Here is a 23,423-nt window from a genome sequence, read left to right as displayed (position 1 = left end):
TATTGGATGGGGTCTGAAGTACAATATGCTCTTAAACCCTTGTGTGAATTATTGGATGGGGTCTGAAGTACAAAAAGCTCTTAAGCCCTTGTGTGTATTATTGGATGGGGTCTGAAGTACAATATGCTCTTAAACCCTTGTGTGAATTATTGGATGGGGTCTGAAGTACAATATGCTCTTAAACCCTTGTGTGAATTATTGGATGGGGTCTGAAGTTCAATATGCTCTTAAACCCTTGTGTGAATTATTGGATGGGGTCTGAAGTACAATATGCTCTTAAACCCTTGTGTGTATAATGGGATGGGGTCTGAAGTACAATATGCTCTTAAACCCTTGTGTGTATTATGGGATGGGGTCTGAAGTACAATATGCTCTTAAACCCTTGTGTGAATTATTGGATGGGGTCTGAAGTACAATATGCTCTTAAACCCTTGTGTGAATTATTGGATGGGGTCTGAAGTACAATATGCTCTTAAACCCTTGTGTGAATTATTGGATGGGGTCTGAAGTACAATATGCTCTTTTTGTTTTTAGATAGGGCAGGAATAATTAATGATGATGTTATTGTGATGATGTTGGTGTGATCAGTTTTTGTCCCCTCGTCCTTATAATGATAATCTATAGCAAAACCCTTACAAATGGCAAATTTCTACTAGTCCTTATGATACCTTAAAGGGCAAGTTCACACGGAAATGAACCAATTTTTCTTGTACTTTTTCCACATTAAAAGTGTTAACATAGAACTGTCATAGACAAAAATATAAAAACATCATATTTAATTAACATATTTTTTGCATTAAAACGATTTATATTTTTCACATTAACCAAGTGTTCTATTTCCATAACAAAAACACCATGGCTTATGCCCCTTGCAATATGACGTCATTGGTGCCAATTGATAAACATTATGACGTCATCATGCTTTGTTAGAGCCGCTTCACGTGGTGTAGGTACAGTTTTGTGATTCTAGCGTCTCAGATGCCAGCCAGAATTGTGTTATGCTGACTCACCACTGCGCCGGAGTGTGTCGTAGACCATGTTGTTTTACCGCAAACTGGTCCTTGATATCTTTTGCGTTGAGAATAGACAGGGACCCAGTTGAATTGGCACCAATTACGTCATAATCTAAGGGGGATAACTCAGGCCTATTTCGCTCGTAAAACGAAGGCCTCATAACGGCATATTATTTTAACACTATTGTGAGCTTCCTACTTTCACTGTGAAGAAAAATGAGTGTATATTTTCAAACACAGATGCTAACTAATTCTAAAATTGCGTTTTGTTTAGAAAAAGAAAGAAAGTGATTTTTGCGTGTACTCTTCCCCTTTAACTATTGGGCAGTTTGGCAAGGACTATGAGACTAGTGCCAATTTCTAATACTGCTGATGATGTCGCGATGATAATGTGGATGTGATTATAATGTTGTGATGATGTGAATGTGTTGATGTTTAGGTTGTGATGATGATGTACTTGTGATGATGTGGGTGTTGTGATCATGTATGGTTGTAATAATGATGTGGTTGTGACAATGATCTTGTGATGATTACCGTATATGACCGCGGATAAGCCGACCCCGTAGATAAGCCGAGGTGTTAATTTGACCATTGAAATACGAAAGAAAATGATATGACCCGCAGATAAGCCGAATCAGGAATTGAAAGACAAAAAACACTGCGAAGTCGGACTGAAAGACATGTGCCGGTACTCGCAGATATTAAAAAATATAAGATGAAAAACGTTGTGATTATATTGAAAAAGTCATTATTATTTCTAATAAAGATTTAACAAACCATTCATCCACTTTCATAATGTGGGAAGCTGTTTCTCGTGGGTTTTTTTAATCTCATAATGATCGTTATATGTTGCCATCAACAACCAAGCGCTATTTTGTGAGTCGGTGTATATAGAATTATGAACCCGTAAGAAAATATATCAGCTGGAGCGAAGACTCGCAGTTTGAATTCAGCATCGTAAGCATGGCGTTTTCGTTTAAAACTCATGATGAAAATGTCAGTCAGTAAAAATATACCAACTTTTATAACCCCCTTTACACCAATATTGTATGTTAATCCAATTGAATTAAATAAACTATCATACTATGAACACATTGAATGACCATCACTTACTCACAGGCTTTTCCAGTTTATTAAACTAATCTCTCGAAAACAAAGGAATTAAGCCCCTACTCCCAACACGATCGCTAAGCACCCACAACTTGAAAATGTTTGTGTAAACAACCTGACAATACCAATCGGCCCGTTATTATCAATGCTCATTTCCTTGTGTACCGTGTTGCTTTAAACAACAGGAAGCAATCACAGTGGTCACCGATTGTGACGTCACAGGAAACAGCTGATCACATGTTTTTGCAAATGGCGAACGGAATAACTCGCCGATACAGTTGTTTATTTGCCTCTTTCAATAAAGGTAGACACTTGTTCACTATCAATTTATGAACTTTGCAAAACGTACGTAATAGCTATTGGCGATTTTATCTGGGGATTATATATTATAGCTGTGAATTACATATATTGTTACATGTAAAGATTGTGGAGTTTACGAAGAACGATAAACTTTGAACATTCAATTGAAAACTTATTATCGGAAGTAGTAACATGCATAACATTTTTTTAATAATGACAACATTGGTGTATAATAATAACTTTATTGATAATTTATAACAATAATGGCTCTAGTCGTGGCAACTTCCAAACTTTCGGGAAGTTGTAATCTATCGGACCGTCATTCAGGCGATGTTTCTGACAGATCACGATCTGAAAAATACTATCATGAAAGTGTATCCCGTGGATAAGCCGACCCCTTTCTACAGAATCTTTTTTCTGGTCCTCAAAATTCGGCTTATACGCGGTCATATACGGTATGTGGTTGTGATGATGATGTGGTTGTGGTGATATGTGGTTGTTGTGATGTATGGTTGCGATGATAATGTGGTTGTATTGATTGTGTGATGATGATGTGTGCTTATGATGATGATGATGATGTGTGCTTATGATGATGAAAATGCTGTTTCAGAGGTCGTGTCAGATGTCGGTGAACATCGGCTGGGAGGGAGGTGTGTGTGTCCAGACATGCGGACATTACCTCCACCTGGACTGCCACAGCTCCTATATGCAGTCTCTCCATGTACGTACAAAGTGAAAAAACAAACTTCCTATATATAAAAGAATATTTAAGTCTATATTTGGACATATTGACCAAAGGATTGAGAGCTTACAGAATGGCACAATGTGTGTAGTATATCGCTCCATCATCTGTTTGTTAACATTTGATTTCGTCTCCGTACCAGTTCAAGGGATGAACCTAAAACATTTCTTCGGACATGGTGGCCCATTTGTCTTAGGCATCACAGTTCCCTGGGCAGAGTTACGTCTCTTAAGAATGCCAGAAACTTACGATCATGGTTCTGAATCCCAGATCCATCCAAGTTATATTTCTAGGTTTATCAGCACCTATCCGTGGCCTGAGACCGCCTCCGTGGTCTAATGGTAGAGCATTCGCCCAGAGGAAGGTCCGGGGTTCAATCCCCAGCAGCGTCATACCAAAAGACGTTAAAAGATGGTACTTGTTGTTACCCTGTCTGGTGCTCGGCATTAAGGGGCTAAAACAAGGACTGGTCGGCTCGGACTCAGTATACTGTGTCTGAGTGGGGTATTCATGTTAAACTGTGGCATGGTATCACAGTGTGCTAGCACTATAAATCGGCATCAGTCCGGACTAGTACAAGCAGCCACACACACACACACATACACGTCGCTATATAAGTGCAATAATCTTGGACGCGACGTTAAACCCCATTTCACCTCACCTAAACATCCTGCTTTCGTTCCACATCAAGCTGACATGCCATGATATAACTGATATGATGTTATAAGTGTCATAAACTACCCGACTCGCTCACTCACTTAAACGTCCTTGTCTTTCCTGTAGTCTCAGAGCATGAACCGTCCCGAGCCGCTAGCGGTCAGCAAGGGGGAGTACTGGTGCCCCCTGTGTCGCCAGCTGTCCAACTCTGTGGTACCGATCGTGCCCGACGAGAACCAGCTGGCATTGGTCAAACCTGTGTCACATGACCCAGAGGTCATGGTCAGAGACTTGGCGGACATGATGGTTACAAGGCCCATAACTCCGGTAAGTCAATCAACTGGAGCATTTAAATTGAATTACGTTTGATACAATATATCATCAGCGCCAATGTCTATACAGTAATCAGCTTGCACCTTGATGTAAGGTGTGCTTGTTAATTAAGCACGATTGGATATCGCCATCATTTTAGAAAGCATCCATGCCTTTGATGTAATTGTGGCAATCGCATCGAGGTCAGTTACTTGTGTGTGAAGTGAGTTGAATGTTGAACGTTTGCCGATTGTTTGTGTATGGACGCCATTTTTTGTTTTGAAGTGCTTGTGTCGTCAGGGGAATTTTTTACTTAATTTGGATACTTTGGACTCCCAAATGAGACAACCGGGAATCGACACACCCAGTTCAACAGATCTGACTATAAGTGATGATAAATATGAAAGGAATTCTCACGGACCAGAACACAAAGAGGTTTGACTGTATGGCATGAAGCCTGTTTATTATCAGGCTGATTGACACAGCTGGAATATTGCTGACTGCACCATACAACAGCAGACAAAAGAAAATAACCATGTCAATTTCAGTGAATACCATGAGCACCCCAAGACCCCCATGTAGCCCAGTGTAATCTGTTGTTTCAGGGTTCGGCCAACCTGACCCGGGTGATGGGCAATGTGATGGAGGATTTGACGAATGCTACGCACGCAGTATTCAAGGTCTTCTCACACTCACAGACCTCGGAGAGTGTCCTGCTTTTCGTCTGCTCTGTTGCCAGGTCAGCTGGAAGATTTAGTCTGCTCTGTCTCCAGTTCAGTGGGGAGGGTTTAGTCTTCTCTGTCACCAGTTCAGTGGGGTGGGTTTAGTCTTCTCTGTTGCCAGTTCAGTGGGGTGGGTTTAGTCTTCTCTGTTGCCAGTTCAGTGGGGTGGTTTTAGTCATCTCTGTTGCCAGTTCATTGGGATGGGTTCAGTCTTCTCTGTCTCCAGTTCAGTGGGGAGGATTTAGTCTACTATGTCGTCAGGTCAGATATCTTAGAAGCCATGTGGTTTTACATCGTCACTCCTATTGTTTTCAGAACCAATTTGGAAATCGAGCTCCTTCAAAGAGGGGGGTCCCTGGACAGTCAGCAGGGCAAGGGTTACACAAAGAAGAACTGTTTCTGTGAGTATCTACCCTCCTGGTGCCTCTGTGAGCACCCACCACTCTATTCTTTGTCATAGAAAACTAATTGAATCAGTGACCTGGTTGATTGTGTGTCATCTTACCCCGGCAGCATGGGAGGTTATTATGTACACTACTGAATTGTCTGATCCAATCTCAAATGTATTGGGAATATTGTTCTGTGCAGGGTTAAACAACAAATAAACAATTACTTCAACAGAGACATATATATTGGAAGTGTTTGTGCAGTAAATAAGGCTTAAAGAAAAAAAAGAATTGGTTCTCAGGCAATGACTTTTAAACATAGAGTGCGGGCAGGCGGTGTTTTATTTTTATTTTTGGCTGTTCAAATTAGTATGTAACCAAATAAACAGTTGTGTACCATCAGCCTGGGAAAGGGCCTCCCTACATAAAGAAGCATAGAAACTCCTATTGACACCATGACCATAACATGAGATGCGCAGTAAAGCAGAGTGCATGTAAAGGGAAGTAACTGTGTGCCCTATTGGATCACATTGTTTTTAAGCATTAGGATTTTAATAAAAATTTTAAATGGAAATACAAACGAAACTTGCGGAGGACTTTATGATGAACCAAGACTATTATTTTTTGGGCCCAACAAGTAAATTCATGGAGACTTCTGTGTTTGCCACTTTCAGTACCCCTGATGCATGTGCTGAGCCTGCACAGTAAGATCCTCACCATGCGCCCCACTCCCTACACCGACCTCTGGGCCCACATCACGGGGGTCACGCTGTCGGAAGAATCTACAAGGTAAGCATGAATGTGTTTAAAGGTCAGCTAGACTCTCGCAAACTGACAGTCCCACCATGTTTGATTCAGACACTGATTTGTTTTATGTATATCTAACTAACAGTTACGTAGAGAAATTAACATCCTAATTACATAAATAATGTCTTAGTTTCACACAATGTAATGGACCTTGTTCTACAAAGTTGTCGAGGAATAGGTGTGGGACGAGTACCCACCACTCTATTACCCAACCCTACCCAGGTACCCGCTGTAGGTCTCAACAAGAGATAGGAACAAACTGTCTGATTGGGAAAAGTTTGACCGTAGCTCTGGCAAAATGTATTTAGATACACGTATCTGGTCATGCATACACTGAAGTTTACTGAAGTTTTATTTTTATTCAAACATATAAAAGTCAGAAGGATTGGGTGCATGGTCAAATAGAAATGCAATCATTAGTGACTTGTAGCGTAACCATAGAGTTCTAGATAATTTTTGTCATTAAACCATATATCACGTGACTAGCCATGGGTCCATGTAGTCCTGTGGGTACCCGGGTCCTACTCAGTACCCACCCGTACCCGAGTTAACCGTCCCAGCCCTACTTAGCAGTACGATTATCGTAAGTGTATGTTGGAGAACATCTTCCCGAGGCAAGAGCATTAACTGACTATAAAGTCCATTTTCTACCCATGCCGAAGTATTCTTGAATTTTTCGTAGCACCACCAGTGGCTTTTATGGAGTTATGTCCATTGTTATGACCTTGATTAAAAACATGAAAAGATTAACAAAATATCTGTCAACGCCCAGTTGACAGTACACATGCATTGCAAATCCTGCAGTCACCCGAAATGTTGAAATCCGTGTTGTTTACGAACCGGATGTCTACTTTGTTACGTGATTTTGATTTGAGTATGCATAGACTTGTTAGACCAGCCAAAATGTAAATCTGGAAGTCCAGCGTTGTTCGGCAAGGGTGGAAACTGGACTTTTATAGTGAGTTAACGCTGTTGCCTTGGGAAGATGGTTATAGAATGGAAGTTATGGTTGTCGTAGTGCTAAGTTCGTTTTGTGGAACCGGGCCTTGATTACAAAGTCTAAACCGATACTGAACATGTGTAACAGACAGAGGAGCATTGTCCCTCTTTTAGTTATTGTAAAACTACATTTTATTTTTTTAATTTGTATGATTTCACAAGAAGGCCAACGCTTTTGAGATCTGTCTTAGCAACTTTATATTATTTTTGCCTTTTGCATGTAAAATGTAACCATTGGCAACCCTGTACGAAAATGCGACTAAAATGTGAAAAATAAAAACTGTTGGAAGCACGTGTAATCATCTTGTCACAGAAACTCCAATCAAACTGTTAACATTTTGAGTAATTTACTGTTATTTAGACGAGGCTGTCCTTGTGAATTAGATACTGATAACCATAGGCTTGAAAGTATGAACACTAGAATCACATGACAGTCACATGATTACTGTATTTTCCAGCATATCTGTGTTCCACAAAGACGTCCCACTCTTGCTGAAGGATGCGACATCTCTACTTATTCAATTAATCCTGACACTCCCCGCAACAATCAAAGAAGGTAGGTAAAATCAGCTGTCTCGGGATGTTGCGGGTAAAAATCCTTAGTTCACTAAGGAGACTTGTCATGACAGTAACATTTGTTCTGCTTTGATATTTAATTTAAAAACCGTGACTCAAATATATTTTCTCATCAACAAAGACTTCACTGTTCTTGAAATTCTGCAAATTTGAGAGCCACCTGGATAATGTTTTGAAGCATTAATATCGCCCATGTATCACTATTGTCATCTTTGAAACAACTTATACAAATCCGAGATGGCTACTGTCACATTTAATCCCAATTACGTAGATCGATTCTCATGTCAATCAGTGGTTTGTCTGGACCACAACAAACAAACAAACAAAATGAATAGATGAGTCTTAATGTTGGATTTTTCCACAACACAGTTGAAACTCCTATCTGAAAGACTATTAGTTGTAACATATGTTTACTTTGCAAAAAGAGATAATTTCAAACCATGTCAGCCCTTATCCCTATTCTGCCACTTCTGTTGTAGATCTGTGTTTTAAAGCATGGGAATAATGTTGACCTCAGTATGTTGTAGTAGCTGTATTTTTCTCCATTTCAGAACACTTTGACTTCCTCGTGCAAATGTTGTACAATGTTGTATATATCCAAGCTATGTCTGTGATCAGCTGTAAGTTCACCCCAGAGGAGCGGGAGGCGTGGCGGAAGAAGGGCCAGCATGTGAGTTGTCATCCACGCACGCACGCACGCACGCACGCATGCACACGCACGCACACGCACACGCACACACACACACAGATACACACGCACATGCACATACACAGATACACACACACATACACAGATACAGACACACACACATGCACATACACACACAGATACAGACACACACACATACACATGCAGATACACACACGTACACAGATACACACACGTACACAGATACAGACATACACACACAGATACAGACACACACACATACACATGCAGATACACACACGTACACAGATACACACACGTACACAGATACAGACATACACACACAGATACAGACACACACACATACACATGCAGATACACACACGTACACAGATACAGACACACACATATATACGCAAATGCACACACAGACACAGATACACTCACACACATGCACATACACATACACAGACACACACATACAGATACAGACGCACACACACACACACATACGCAAATACACAGATAAACACACGCACATGCACATACACAGATATGCACACATATACACAGATAAAGACATACACACAAACACACACACAGATACAGACACACACACACACACAAACACACATATATTTAGTACATTAACTGCGCTGCCATTAACCACACATGTAAACTGACATCCCACTATCATATTGGGATTGTTACCATAAATTGTATTCAAGTTCAAAGAAATCTGTTTATGAAGTACTGGGATCAAGTGTTTTTAAAGAGACAAAATAAGCGATGTCATGACAAGAGATTTGTATTCCAAGTCAGCGAGTGTAGAGTGACACTATCGCCTGATTCGTGTGTTCCAGGTGCCGGTGGAAACTATGGAGGGAATGCTGAGCCACATTGTTACCAGGCTGAGCCTCAGTCGGCTGTTTGAAGACGATGACAAGCACAGTATACCAGCCGTGAGTGTAGACCAGTGTTCATGGTTAAGTTAGTATACCACAGTATACCAGCTGTATGTGTAGACCAGTGTTCATGGTTAAGTTAGTATACCACAGTATACCAGCCGTGAGTGTAGATGGGGGATTGTAGGAGGCTATACCAGTGTTCAGGTTAAGTTAGTATACCAGCCGTGAGTGTAGATGGGGGATTGTAGGAGGCTATACCAGTGTTCAGGTTAAGTAAGTATACCAGCCGTGAGTGTAGACGGGGGGATTGAAGGAGGCTATACCAGTGTTCAGGTTAAGTTAGTATACCAGCTGTGAGTGTAGACGGGGGGATTGTAGGAGGCTATACCAGTGTTCAGGTTAAGTTAGTATACCAGCCGTGAGTGTAGATGGGGGGGTTGTAGGAGGCTATACCAGTATTCATGTTAAGTTAGTATACCAGCCGTGAGTGTAGACGGGGGGATTGTAGGAGGCTATACCAGTGTTCATGTAAAGTTAGTATACCAGCTGTGAGTGTAGATTGGGGGTTGTAGGAGGCTATACCAGTGTTCATGTTAAGTTAGTATACCAGCCGTGAGTGTAGATGGGGGATTGTAGGAGGCTATACCAGTGTTCAGGTTGAGTTAGTATACCAGCCGTGAGTGTAGACGGGGGGATTGTAGGAGGCTATACCAGTGTTCAGGTTAAGTTAGTATACCAGCTGTGAGTGTAGGCGGGGGGATTGTAGGAGGCTATACCAGTGTGCATGGTTAAGTTAGTATACCAGCCGTGAGTGTAGGCGGGTGGATTGTAGGAGGCTATACCAGTGTTCATGTTAAGTTAGTATACCAGCCGTGAGTGTAGATGGGGGGATTGTAGGAGGCTATACCAGTGTTCATGTTAAGTTAGTATACCAGCCGTGAGTGTAGATGGGGGGATTGTAGAAGGCTATACCAGTGTTCATGGTCAAGTTAGTATACCACAGTATACCAGCAGTGACTGTAGGCGGGGGGATTGTAGAAGGCTATACCAGTGTTCATGGTTAAGTTAGTATACCACAGTATACCAGCCGTGAGTGTAGGCGGGGGGATTGTAGGAGGCTGTACCAGTGTTCATGGGTAAGTTAGTATACCACAGTATACCAACAGTGACTGTAGGCGGGGGGATTGTAGGAGGCTGTACCAGTGTTCATGGTTAAGTTAGTATACCACAGTATACCAGCCGTGAGTGTAGGCGGGGGGATTGTAGGAGGCTATACCAGTGTTCAGGTTAAGTTAGTATACCAGCCGTGAGTGTAGATGGGGGGATTGTAGAAGGCTATACCAGTGTTCATGGTTGAGTTAGTATACCACAGTATACCAGCAGTGACTGTAGGCGGGGGGATTGTAGAAGGCTATACCAGTGTTCATGGTTGAGTTAGTATACCACAGTATACCAGCAGTGACTGTAGATGGGGGGATTGTAGAAGGCTATACCAGTGTTCATGGTTAAGTTAGTATACCACAGTATACCAGCAGTGACTGTAGGCAGTATTTGACACCAGGAACTGCATTGACACTTGCCATCTAACACTCGGCCGACGGAGAACAAAATCATAAATACCAGTTGCTTTCTGAGGAAATATTTAAGCTCATTCACAAAACAGCGAATAGAAACTTTGCTGTGGTGACAGTTTGATTTATCGATGATAGCATAGAGTTTGCATTATGGCAGTACATTTCTTCAGGTTAGAATAGGTCTTCAGCAACCCATGCTTGGCGTAAAAGTCAACTATGCTTGTCATAAGAGGCCACTAACATGATCGGGTGGTCAGGCTTGCTGACTTGGTTGATGCATGTCATCATATCCCAATTACGTGGATCGATGCTCATGATGTCAATTACTGGATTGTCTGGTCCAGACTCGATTATTTACAGATCGCCGTCATATAGCTGGAATATTGCTGAGTGCAGCGTTAAATAACAAACAAAACAAAAAACATTTCTTCTCATTCTGCAGAGGCCAGTTTCAGGAGAGGGAGTTGGTCATTGTTGTTGAGGTACATGTTTACAGTGTGGGAATGTTGAGAGCATGTTGTGTTACAGATCTGTCAGAGCGTGTGGTCGCCTCACAGCGTGGAGGACTCGCTACAAGAGTTCTGCCTCCCCTTTCTCAGGATGGCCGCTCTCCTCAAACACAATCTGTTTGACCTGGAGATAGACTCCACACAGGTGGGTGTGATTTAGGGGGCCACTCTCCTGGAGATTGACTCAACACAGGTGGGTGTGATTTAGGGGGCACTCTCCTGGAGATTGACTCAACACAGGTGGGTGTGATTTAGGGGGCCACTCTCGTGGAGACTAGTCAACACAGGTGGGTGTGATTTAGGGGGCACTCTCCTGGAGATTGACTCAACACAGGTGGGTGTGATTTAGGGGGCCACTCTCCTGGAGATTGACTCAACACAGGTGAGTGTGATTTAGGGGGGCACTCTCCTGGAGACTAGTCAACACAGGTGGGTGTGATTTAGGGGGCCACTCTCCTGGAGACTGGTCAACACAGGAGGGTGTGATTTAGGGGGCCACTCTCCTGGAGACTAGTCAACACAGGTGGGTGTGATTTAGGGGGACACTCTCCTGGAGACTAGTCAACACAGGTGGGTGTGATTTAGGGGGCACTCTCCTGGAGATTGACTCAACACAGGTGGGTGTGATTTAGGGGGCACTCTCCTGGAGATTGACTCAACACAGGTGGGTGTGATTTAGGGGGCCACTCTCGTGGAGACTAGTCAACACAGGTGGGTGTGATTTAGGGGGCACTCTCCTGGAGATTGACTCAACACAGGTGGGTGTGATTTAGGGGGCCACTCTCCTGGAGATTGACTCAACACAGGTGAGTGTGATTTAGGGGGGCACTCTCCTGGAGACTAGTCAACACAGGTGGGTGTGATTTAGGGGGCCACTCTCCTGGAGACTGGTCAACACAGGAGGGTGTGATTTAGGGGGCCACTCTCCTGGAGGCTAGTCAACACAGGTGGGTGTGATTTAGGGGGCCACTCTCCTTGAGACTAGTCAACACAGGTGGGTGTGATTTAGGGGGCACTCTCCTGGAGATTGACTCAACACAGGTGGGTGTGATTTAGGGGGCACTCTCCTGGAGATTGACTCAACACAGGTGGGTGTGATTTAGGGGGCCACTCTCGTGGAGACTAGTCAACACAGGTGGGTGTGATTTAGGGGGCACTCTCCTGGAGATTGACTCAACACAGGTGGGTGTGATTTAGGGGGCCACTCTCCTGGAGATTGACTCAACACAGGTGAGTGTGATTTAGGGGGGCACTCTCCTGGAGACTAGTCAACACAGGTGGGTGTGATTTAGGGGGCCACTCTCCTGGAGACTGGTCAACACAGGAGGGTGTGATTTAGGGGGCCACTCTCCTGGAGACTAGTCAACACAGGTGGGTGTGATTTAGGGGGACACTCTCCTTGAGACTAGTCAACACAGGTGGGTGTGATTTAGGGGGCACTCTCCTGGAGATTGACTCAACACAGGTGGGTGTGATTTAGGGGGCACTCTCCTGGAGATTGACTCAACACAGGTGGGTGTGATTTAGGGGGCCACTCTCGTGGAGACTAGTCAACACAGGTGGGTGTGATTTAGGGGGCACTCTCCTGGAGATTGACTCAACACAGGTGGGTGTGATTTAGGGGGCCACTCTCCTGGAGATTGACTCAACACAGGTGAGTGTGATTTAGGGGGGCACTCTCCTGGAGACTAGTCAACACAGGTGGGTGTGATTTAGGGGGACACTCTCCTGGAGACTAGTCAACACAGGTGGGTGTGATTTAGGGGGCCGCTCTCCTGGAGACTAGTCAACACAGGTGGGTGTGATTTAGGGGCCACTCTCCTGGAGATTGACTCAACACAGGTGGGTGTGATTTAGGGGGGCCACTCTCCTGGAGATTGACTCAACACAGGTGGGTGCATAGGGGGGCACTCTCCTGGAGATTGACTCAACACAGGTGGGTGTGATTTAGGGGGCCACTCTCCTGGAGACTAGTCAACACAGGTGGGTGTGATTTAGGGGGCACTCTCCTGGAGATTGACTCAACACAGGTGGGTGTGATTTAGGGGGCACTCTCCTGGAGATTGACTCAACACAGGTGAGTGTGATTTAGGGGGACACTCTCCTGGAGACTAGTCAACACAGGTGGGTGTGATTTAGGGGGCCACTCTCCTGGAGATTGACTCAACACAGGTGAGTGTGATTTAGGGGGGCACTCTCCTGGAGACTAGTCAACACAGGTGGGTGTGATTTAGGGGGCCACTCTCCTGGAGACTGGTCAACACAGGAGGGTGTGATTTAGGGGGCCACTCTCCTGGAGACTAGTCAACACAGGTGGGTGTGATTTAGGGGCCACTCTCCTGGAGATTGACTCAACACAGGTGGGTGTGATTTAGGGGGCCACTCTCCTGGAGATTGACTCAACACAGGTGGGTGCATAGGGGGGCACTCTCCTGGAGATTGACTCAACACAGGTGGGTGTGATTTAGGGGCCACTCTCCTGGAGACTAGTCAACACAGGTGGGTGTGATTTAGGGGGCACTCTCCTGGAGATTGACTCAACACAGGTGGGTGTGATTTAGGGGGCACTCTCCTGGAGATTGACTCAACACAGGTGAGTGTGATTTAGGGGGACACTCCCCTGGAGACTAGTCAACACAGGTGGGTGTGATTTAAGGGGCCACTCTCCTGGAGATTGACTCAACGCAGGTGAGTGTGATTTAGGGGGGCACTCTCCTGGAGACTAGTCAACACAGGTGGGTGTGATTTAGGGGGCCACTCTCCTGGAGACTGGTCAACACAGGAGGGTGTGATTTAGGGGGCCACTCTCCTGGAGGCTAGTCAACACAGGTGGGTGTGATTTAGGGGGACACTCTCCTTGAGACTAGTCAACACAGGTGGGTGTGATTTAGGGGGCACTCTCCTGGAGATTGACTCAACACAGGTGGGTGTGATTTAGGGGGCACTCTCCTGGAGATTGACTCAACACAGGTGGGTGTGATTTAGGGGGCCACTCTCCTGGAGACTAGTCAACACAGGTGGGTGTGATTTAGGGGGCACTCTCCTGGAGATTGACTCAACACAGGTGGGTGTGATTTAGGGGGCCACTCTCCTGGAGATTGACTCAACACAGGTGAGTGTGATTTAGGGGGGCACTCTCCTGGAGACTAGTCAACACAGGTGGGTGTGATTTAGGGGGCCACTCTCCTGGAGACTGGTCAACACAGGAGGGTGTGATTTAGGGGGCCACTCTCCTGGAGACTAGTCAACACAGGTGGGTGTGATTTAGGGGGACACTCTCCTTGAGACTAGTCAACACAGGTGGGTGTGATTTAGGGGGCACTCTCCTGGAGATTGACTCAACACAGGTGGGTGTGATTTAGGGGGCACTCTCCTGGAGATTGACTCAACACAGGTGGGTGTGATTTAGGGGGCCACTCTCGTGGAGACTAGTCAACACAGGTGGGTGTGATTTAGGGGGCACTCTCCTGGAGATTGACTCAACACAGGTGGGTGTGATTTAGGGGGCCACTCTCCTGGAGATTGACTCAACACAGGTGAGTGTGATTTAGGGGGGCACTCTCCTGGAGACTAGTCAACACAGGTGGGTGTGATTTAGGGGGACACTCTCCTGGAGACTAGTCAACACAGGTGGGTGTGATTTAGGGGGCCGCTCTCCTGGAGACTAGTCAACACAGGTGGGTGTGATTTAGGGGCCACTCTCCTGGAGATTGACTCAACACAGGTGGGTGTGATTTAGGGGGGCCACTCTCCTGGAGATTGACTCAACACAGGTGGGTGCATAGGGGGGCACTCTCCTGGAGATTGACTCAACACAGGTGGGTGTGATTTAGGGGGCCACTCTCCTGGAGACTAGTCAACACAGGTGGGTGTGATTTAGGGGGCACTCTCCTGGAGATTGACTCAACACAGGTGGGTGTGATTTAGGGGGCACTCTCCTGGAGATTGACTCAACACAGGTGAGTGTGATTTAGGGGGACACTCTCCTGGAGACTAGTCAACACAGGTGGGTGTGATTTAGGGGGCCACTCTCCTGGAGATTGACTCAACACAGGTGAGTGTGATTTAGGGGGGCACTCTCCTGGAGACTAGTCAACACAGGTGGGTGTGATTTAGGGGGCCACTCTCCTGGAGACTGGTCAACACAGGAGGGTGTGATTTAGGGGGCCACTCTCCTGGAGACTAGTCAACACAGGTGGGTGTGATTTAGGGGCCACTCTCCTGGAGATTGACTCAACACAGGTGGGTGTGATTTAGGGGGCCACTCTCCTGGAGATTGACTCAACACAGGTGGGTGCATAGGGGGGCACTCTCCTGGAGATTGACTCAACACAGGTGGGTGTGATTTAGGGGCCACTCTCCTGGAGACTAGTCAACACAGGTGGGTGTGATTTAGGGGGCACTCTCCTGGAGATTGACTCAACACAGGTGGGTGTGATTTAGGGGGCACTCTCCTGGAGATTGACTCAACACAGGTGAGTGTGATTTAGGGGGACACTCCCCTGGAGACTAGTCAACACAGGTGGGTGTGATTTAAGGGGCCACTCTCCTGGAGATTGACTCAACACAGGTGAGTGTGATTTAGGGGGGCACTCTCCTGGAGACTAGTCAACACAGGTGGGTGTGATTTAGGGGGCCACTCTCCTGGAGACTGGTCAACACAGGAGGGTGTGATTTAGGGGGCCACTCTCCTGGAGGCTAGTCAACACAGGTGGGTGTGATTTAGGGGGACACTCTCCTTGAGACTAGTCAACACAGGTGGGTGTGATTTAGGGGGCACTCTCCTGGAGATTGACTCAACACAGGTGGGTGTGATTTAGGGGGCACTCTCCTGGAGATTGACTCAACACAGGTGGGTGTGATTTAGGGGGCCACTCTCCTGGAGACTAGTCAACACAGGTGGGTGTGATTTAGGGGGCACTCTCCTGGAGATTGACTCAACACAGGTGGGTGTGATTTAGGGGGCCACTCTCCTGGAGATTGACTCAACACAGGTGAGTGTGATTTAGGGGGGCACTCTCCTGGAGACTAGTCAACACAGGTGGGTGTGATTTAGGGGGCCACTCTCCTGGAGACTGGTCAACACAGGAGGGTGTGATTTAGGGGGCCACTCTCCTGGAGACTAGTCAACACAGGTGGGTGTGATTTAGGGGGACACTCTCCTTGAGACTAGTCAACACAGGTGGGTGTGATTTAGGGGGCACTCTCCTGGAGATTGACTCAACACAGGTGGGTGTGATTTAGGGGGCACTCTCCTGGAGATTGACTCAACACAGGTGGGTGTGATTTAGGGGGCCACTCTCGTGGAGACTAGTCAACACAGGTGGGTGTGATTTAGGGGGCACTCTCCTGGAGATTGACTCAACACAGGTGGGTGTGATTTAGGGGGCCACTCTCCTGGAGATTGACTCAACACAGGTGAGTGTGATTTAGGGGGGCACTCTCCTGGAGACTAGTCAACACAGGTGGGTGTGATTTAGGGGGACACTCTCCTGGAGACTAGTCAACACAGGTGGGTGTGATTTAGGGGGCCGCTCTCCTGGAGACTAGTCAACACAGGTGGGTGTGATTTAGGGGCCACTCTCCTGGAGATTGACTCAACACAGGTGGGTGTGATTTAGGGGGGCCACTCTCCTGGAGATTGACTCAACACAGGTGGGTGCATAGGGGGGCACTCTCCTGGAGATTGACTCAACACAGGTGGGTGTGATTTAGGGGGCCACTCTCCTGGAGACTAGTCAACACAGGTGGGTGTGATTTAGGGGGCACTCTCCTGGAGATTGACTCAACACAGGTGGGTGTGATTTAGGGGGCACTCTCCTGGAGATTGACTCAACACAGGTGAGTGTGATTTAGGGGGACACTCTCCTGGAGACTAGTCAACACAGGTGGGTGTGATTTAGGGGGCCACTCTCCTGGAGATTGACTCAACACAGGTGGGTGCATAGGGGGGCACTCTCCTGGAGATTGACTCAACACAGGTGGGTGTGATTTAGGGGGCCACTCTCCTGGAGACTAGTCAACACAGGTGGGTGTGATTTAGGGGGCACTCTCCTGGAGATTGACTCAACACAGGTGGGTGTGATTTAGGGGGCACTCTCCTGGAGATTGACTCAACACAGGTGAGTGTGATTTAGGGGGCCACTCTCCTGGAGATTGACTCAACACAGGTGAGTGTGATTTAGGGGGGCACTCTCCTGGAGACTAGTCAACACAGGTGGGTGTGATTTAGGGGGCCACTCTCCTGGAGACTGGTCAACACAGGAGGGTGTGATTTAGGGGGCCACTCTCCTGGAGACTAGTCAACACAGGTGGGTGTGATTTAGGGGCCACTCTCCTGGAGATTGACTCAACACAGGTGGGTGTGATTTAGGGGGCCACTCTCCTGGAGATTGACTCAACACAGGTGGGTGCATAGGGGGGCACTCTCCTGGAGATTGACTCAACACAGGTGGGTGTGATTTAGGGGCCACTCTCCTGGAGACTAGTCAACACAGGTGGGTGTGATTTAGGGGGCACTCTCCTGGAGATTGACTCAACACAGGTGGGTGTGATTTAGGGGGCACTCTCCTGGAGATTGACTCAACACAGGTGAGTGTGATTTAGGGGGACACTCCCCTGGAGACTAGTCAACACAGGTGGGTGTGATTTAAGGGGCCACTCTCCTGGAGATTGACTCAACACAGGTGAGTGTGATTTAGGGGGGCACTCTCCTGGAGACTAGTCAACACAGGTGGGTGTGATTTAGGGGGCCACTCTCCTGGAGACTGGTCAACACAGGAGGGTGTGATTTAGGGGGCCACTCTCCTGGAGGCTAGTCAACACAGGTGGGTGTGATTTAGGGGGACACTCTCCTTGAGACTAGTCAACACAGGTGGGTGTGATTTAGGGGGCACTCTCCTGGAGATTGACTCAACACAGGTGGGTGTGATTTAGGGGGCACTCTCCTGGAGATTGACTCAACACAGGTGGGTGTGATTTAGGGGGCCACTCTCCTGGAGACTAGTCAACACAGGTGGGTGTGATTTAGGGGGCACTCTCCTGGAGATTGACTCAACACAGGTGGGTGTGATTTAGGGGGCCACTCTCCTGGAGATTGACTCAACACAGGTGAGTGTGATTTAGGGGGGCACTCTCCTGGAGACTAGTCAACACAGGTGGGTGTGATTTAGGGGGCCACTCTCCTGGAGACTGGTCAACACAGGAGGGTGTGATTTAGGGGGCCACTCTCCTGGAGACTAGTCAACACAGGTGGGTGTGATTTAGGGGGACACTCTCCTTGAGACTAGTCAACACAGGTGGGTGTGATTTAGGGGGCACTCTCCTGGAGATTGACTCAACACAGGTGGGTGTGATTTAGGGGGCACTCTCCTGGAGATTGACTCAACACAGGTGGGTGTGATTTAGGGGGCCACTCTCGTGGAGACTAGTCAACACAGGTGGGTGTGATTTAGGGGGCACTCTCCTGGAGATTGACTCAACACAGGTGGGTGTGATTTAGGGGGCCACTCTCCTGGAGATTGACTCAACACAGGTGAGTGTGATTTAGGGGGGCACTCTCCTGGAGACTAGTCAACACAGGTGGGTGTGATTTAGGGGGACACTCTCCTGGAGACTAGTCAACACAGGTGGGTGTGATTTAGGGGGCCGCTCTCCTGGAGACTAGTCAACACAGGTGGGTGTGATTTAGGGGCCACTCTCCTGGAGATTGACTCAACACAGGTGGGTGTGATTTAGGGGGGCCACTCTCCTGGAGATTGACTCAACACAGGTGGGTGCATAGGGGGGCACTCTCCTGGAGATTGACTCAACACAGGTGGGTGTGATTTAGGGGGCCACTCTCCTGGAGACTAGTCAACACAGGTGGGTGTGATTTAGGGGGCACTCTCCTGGAGATTGACTCAACACAGGTGGGTGTGATTTAGGGGGCACTCTCCTGGAGATTGACTCAACACAGGTGAGTGTGATTTAGGGGGACACTCTCCTGGAGACTAGTCAACACAGGTGGGTGTGATTTAGGGGGCCACTCTCCTGGAGATTGACTCAACACAGGTGGGTGCATAGGGGGGCACTCTCCTGGAGATTGACTCAACACAGGTGGGTGTGATTTAGGGGGCCACTCTCCTGGAGACTAGTCAACACAGGTGGGTGTGATTTAGGGGGCACTCTCCTGGAGATTGACTCAACACAGGTGGGTGTGATTTAGGGGGCACTCTCCTGGAGATTGACTCAACACAGGTGAGTGTGATTTAGGGGGACACTCTCCTGGAGACTAGTCAACACAGGTGGGTGTGATTTAGGGGGCCACTCTCCTGGAGATTGACTCAACACAGGTGAGTGTGATTTAGGGGGGCACTCTCCTGGAGACTAGTCAACACAGGTGGGTGTGATTTAGGGGGCCACTCTCCTGGAGACTGGTCAACACAGGAGGGTGTGATTTAGGGGGCCACTCTCCTGGAGACTAGTCAACACAGGTGGGTGTGATTTAGGGGCCACTCTCCTGGAGATTGACTCAACACAGGTGGGTGTGATTTAGGGGGCCACTCTCCTGGAGATTGACTCAACACAGGTGGGTGCATAGGGGGGCACTCTCCTGGAGATTGACTCAACACAGGTGGGTGTGATTTAGGGGCCACTCTCCTGGAGACTAGTCAACACAGGTGGGTGTGATTTAGGGGGCCACTCTCCTGGAGATTGACTCAACACAGGTGGGTGTGATTTAGGGGGCACTCTCCTGGAGATTGACTCAACACAGGTGAGTGTGATTTAGGGGGACACTCCCCTGGAGACTAGTCAACACAGGTGGGTGTGATTTAGGGGGCCACTCTCCTGGAGATTGACTCAACACAGGTGAGTGTGATTTAGGGGGGCACTCTCCTGGAGACTAGTCAACACAGGTGGGTGTGATTTAGGGGGCCACTCTCCTGGAGACTGGTCAACACAGGAGGGTGTGATTTAGGGGGCCACTCTCCTGGAGACTAGTCAACACAGGTGGGTGTGATTTAGGGGCCACTCTCCTGGAGATTGACTCAACACAGGTGGGTGTGATTTAGGGGGCCACTCTCCTGGAGATTGACTCAACACAGGTGGGTGCATAGGGGGGCACTCTCCTGGAGATTGACTCAACACAGGTGGGTGTGATTTAGGGGCCTCTCTCCTGGAGACTAGTCAACACAGGTGGGTGTGATTTAGGGGGCACTCTCCTGGAGATTGACTCAACACAGGTGGGTGTGATTTAGGGGGCACTCTCCTGGAGATTGACTCAACACAGGTGAGTGTGATTTAGGGGGACACTCCCCTGGAGACTAGTCAACACAGGTGGGTGTGATTTAGGGGGCCACTCTCCTGGAGACTAGTCAACACAGGAGGGTGTGATTAAGGGGGCCACTCTCCTGGAGACTAGTCAACACAGGAGGGTGTGATTTAGGGGGCCACTCTCCTGGAGACTAGTCAACACAGGTGGGTGTGATTTACAGGGACACTCTCCTGGAGGTTGACTCACCACTGAAATACACTTGATCTTTCAGACTGTGCAGACAAGTCACATTAACTGCTACATGTTGCACGTTGACTTCATATTAATCATTTTTCAACCATTTTGATGTTTTCTCAGGTTTCTTGATATGACCAAAACATTTGTATAAAATCTTATTGTCTGTCAGATACCGGTTCCGAATGACTTATTACCATAATAAGTATATATTCTGTTCCAAATTAAACCATCTTTATATTGTTTTCCTACTGACTAGTCCAACATCTACTGTTTACCTACTGACTAGTTCAACATCTACTGTTTACCTACTGACTAGTCTAACATCTACTGTTTACCTACTGACTAGTCCAACATCTACTGTTTCCCTACTGACTAGTCCAACATCTACTGTTTACCTACTGACTAGTCCAACATCTACTGTTTACCTACTGACTAGTCTAACATCTACTGTTTACCTACTGACTAGTCAAACATCTACTGTTTACCTACTGACTAGTCTAACATCTACTGTTTACCTACTGACTAGTCCAACATCTACTGTTTACCTACTGACTAGTCCAACATCTACTGTTTACCTACTGACTAGTCGAGCATCTACTGTTTACCTACTGACTAGTCCAACATCTACTGTTTACCTACTGACTAGTCCAACATCTACTGTTTACCTACTGACTAGTCTAACATCTACTGTTTACCTACTGACTAGTCCAACATCTACTGTTTACCTACTGACTAGTCCAACATCTACTGTTTACCTACTGACTAGTCCAACATCTACTGTTTACCTACTGACTAGTCTAACATCTACTGTTTACCTACTGACTAGTCCAACATCTACTGTTTACCTACTGACTAGTCCAACATCTACTGTTTACCTACTGACTAGTCCAACATCTACTGTTTACCTACTGACTAGTCCAACATCTACTGTTTACGTACTGACTAGTCCAACATCTACTGTTTACCTACTGACTAGTCCAACATCTACTGTTTACCTACTGACTAGTCTAACATCTACTTTTTACTTTTTACTTTTACCAGGACCAGTGGGAGTTCCAGTTCCTGAGTTCCTACCTGGGCCTACAGAAGAACCAGAGCAAGGCGGGGGCGGCAGCAGGGGCAGGGGCCAGGGAGGTGAACACAACAGCCTGTGTGAGTTGGGCGGTCAGCGAGCCCCTTAAGCTGACCAGGGCCTGGTGTACAGACCTCCTCAACTTCATCGGCATGAGACCTGTCGAGGGGAAAGTGAGTTTTCAGATGGCCTGTCATTGATGCAGTATTCACTAGCCAAGCTTCTTGCTTCCATATTTCATGATGAGGCCAATGGCGATATGAATTATCAAGTTGACTGCTTAAATGTTTGTTTGTTTCTTTGTCTGTTTTCTGATTAACGCTGCACTCAGTAATATTCCAGCTATATGGCAGTGGTCTGTAAATAATCAAGCCTGGACTAGACAATCCAGTGATTGATATCATGAGCATCTATCTACGTATTTGGGATACATGCATCAACCAAATCAGCGAGCCTGACCACCCGATCCTGTTGCTCGCCTCTTACAACAAGCATAGTCGCCTTTTACGGCAAGCATGGGTTGCTGAAGGCCTATTCTAACATGGATCTTTACGGGTCGACTGCTTTAATGAGTAAGGTTTATCGATAGGGAATGTACAGTGGGATCCGTATGTAAACTAGCAGCCAAGTGGGGATTCAGGGTCAGAAAAGGGGACACAGGTAGCCCAGTTGTCTGAGGTGCCACAATTCGCTGTGTACAATTGGGCGTGATGGAAATCTATGATTTCTATGTGGGTTTGAATCTGTTCACCCTGATTATGTTTCTAGGTTTGCCAACACCGCACCCATACCCGCAGGTTTCACCAAAGTGGTAAATATCTGAGACCTGTGTCACTTTAAGCTTTCCTCCCACATAAAGCTGACACGCTGTGATATGACTGGAATTATGTTCAAAGTGACATTAAACCCAACTCACTCACTCACTCACTGGGTTAAAAGAGGTTGCCACTACCCCATACTTGTCATGTTAAGTCATGGATCATTGTATGAATATTAAATTTGAGTCTTTGCCAGCTGGAATTTACTCTGAGTAGACAATATTTAGCGTTACTGTGTCCCAGTATGCCAGTATGTGATTTGTCTGTCCAGTTCTTCCTGGTAAAGCAGCCGACGTGGTTCACGCCGCGACTGGTGGAGCTGCCAGCGCAGTACTACAAGATATTCCAGACGTATCGCAACAAACAGTGTGCAGTGTGCAACAAGGTGCCCCGCGACCCAACCATCTGCCTCATGTGCGGACACTTCCTCTGTTTCCGTGACAACTGCTGTAAAGAAGGCATGGTGTACGAGTGTGTTCAGGTAGGTTCAGCCTGGTGTTAAACCTGAAGCTGGTAAGAAGCTCCCTCTTCTGAGATCCCCTCTTATGACATCCACTCTATGATGTCATGCATCTCATGACAAGCCTCTCTCAATCCTCAATCATATTGTCTCACTCTCATGACACCATCTTCCATGACTCCTATCTCTTGATACACCTCTATCTTGATACACCTCTATCTTGACACACCTCTACTATGACTCCTCTCTCTTGACACACCTCTTGCATGACACTCCTCTCTCTTGACACACATCTCCCTTGACATCCCTCATTCTT

The 23,423-nt window shown here is 46.8% G+C and overlaps 1 protein-coding gene across 1 annotated transcript in view; it reads left to right on the top strand.

Annotated features, from left to right (window-relative positions):
- LOC124131109 (E3 ubiquitin-protein ligase UBR3-like) overlaps positions 1 to 23,423 on the top strand; it is a 71,010-nt gene that overhangs the window by 43,600 nt on the left and 3,987 nt on the right. The window contains exons 25-35 of the mRNA XM_048390108.1: positions 3,034 to 3,144; positions 3,949 to 4,149; positions 4,740 to 4,873; positions 5,172 to 5,257; positions 5,917 to 6,031; positions 7,507 to 7,604; positions 8,176 to 8,294; positions 9,137 to 9,235; positions 11,284 to 11,409; positions 21,799 to 22,002; positions 22,919 to 23,128. Of these exons, the coding sequence (XP_048246065.1) occupies positions 3,034 to 3,144; positions 3,949 to 4,149; positions 4,740 to 4,873; positions 5,172 to 5,257; positions 5,917 to 6,031; positions 7,507 to 7,604; positions 8,176 to 8,294; positions 9,137 to 9,235; positions 11,284 to 11,409; positions 21,799 to 22,002; positions 22,919 to 23,128 (1,503 nt within the window). The remainder of the gene's footprint in view (positions 1 to 3,033; positions 3,145 to 3,948; positions 4,150 to 4,739; positions 4,874 to 5,171; positions 5,258 to 5,916; positions 6,032 to 7,506; positions 7,605 to 8,175; positions 8,295 to 9,136; positions 9,236 to 11,283; positions 11,410 to 21,798; positions 22,003 to 22,918; positions 23,129 to 23,423) is intronic.

Source organism: Haliotis rufescens, unplaced genomic scaffold, assembly GCF_023055435.1.
Source record: "Haliotis rufescens isolate VD_foot unplaced genomic scaffold, xgHalRufe1.0.p SCAF_10, whole genome shotgun sequence".
Classification (NCBI taxonomy): Eukaryota; Metazoa; Mollusca; class Gastropoda; order Lepetellida; family Haliotidae; genus Haliotis; species Haliotis rufescens.
The sequence above is the reverse complement of the archived record's forward strand: the minus strand, read 5'-3'. Positions and strand labels throughout refer to the sequence as shown.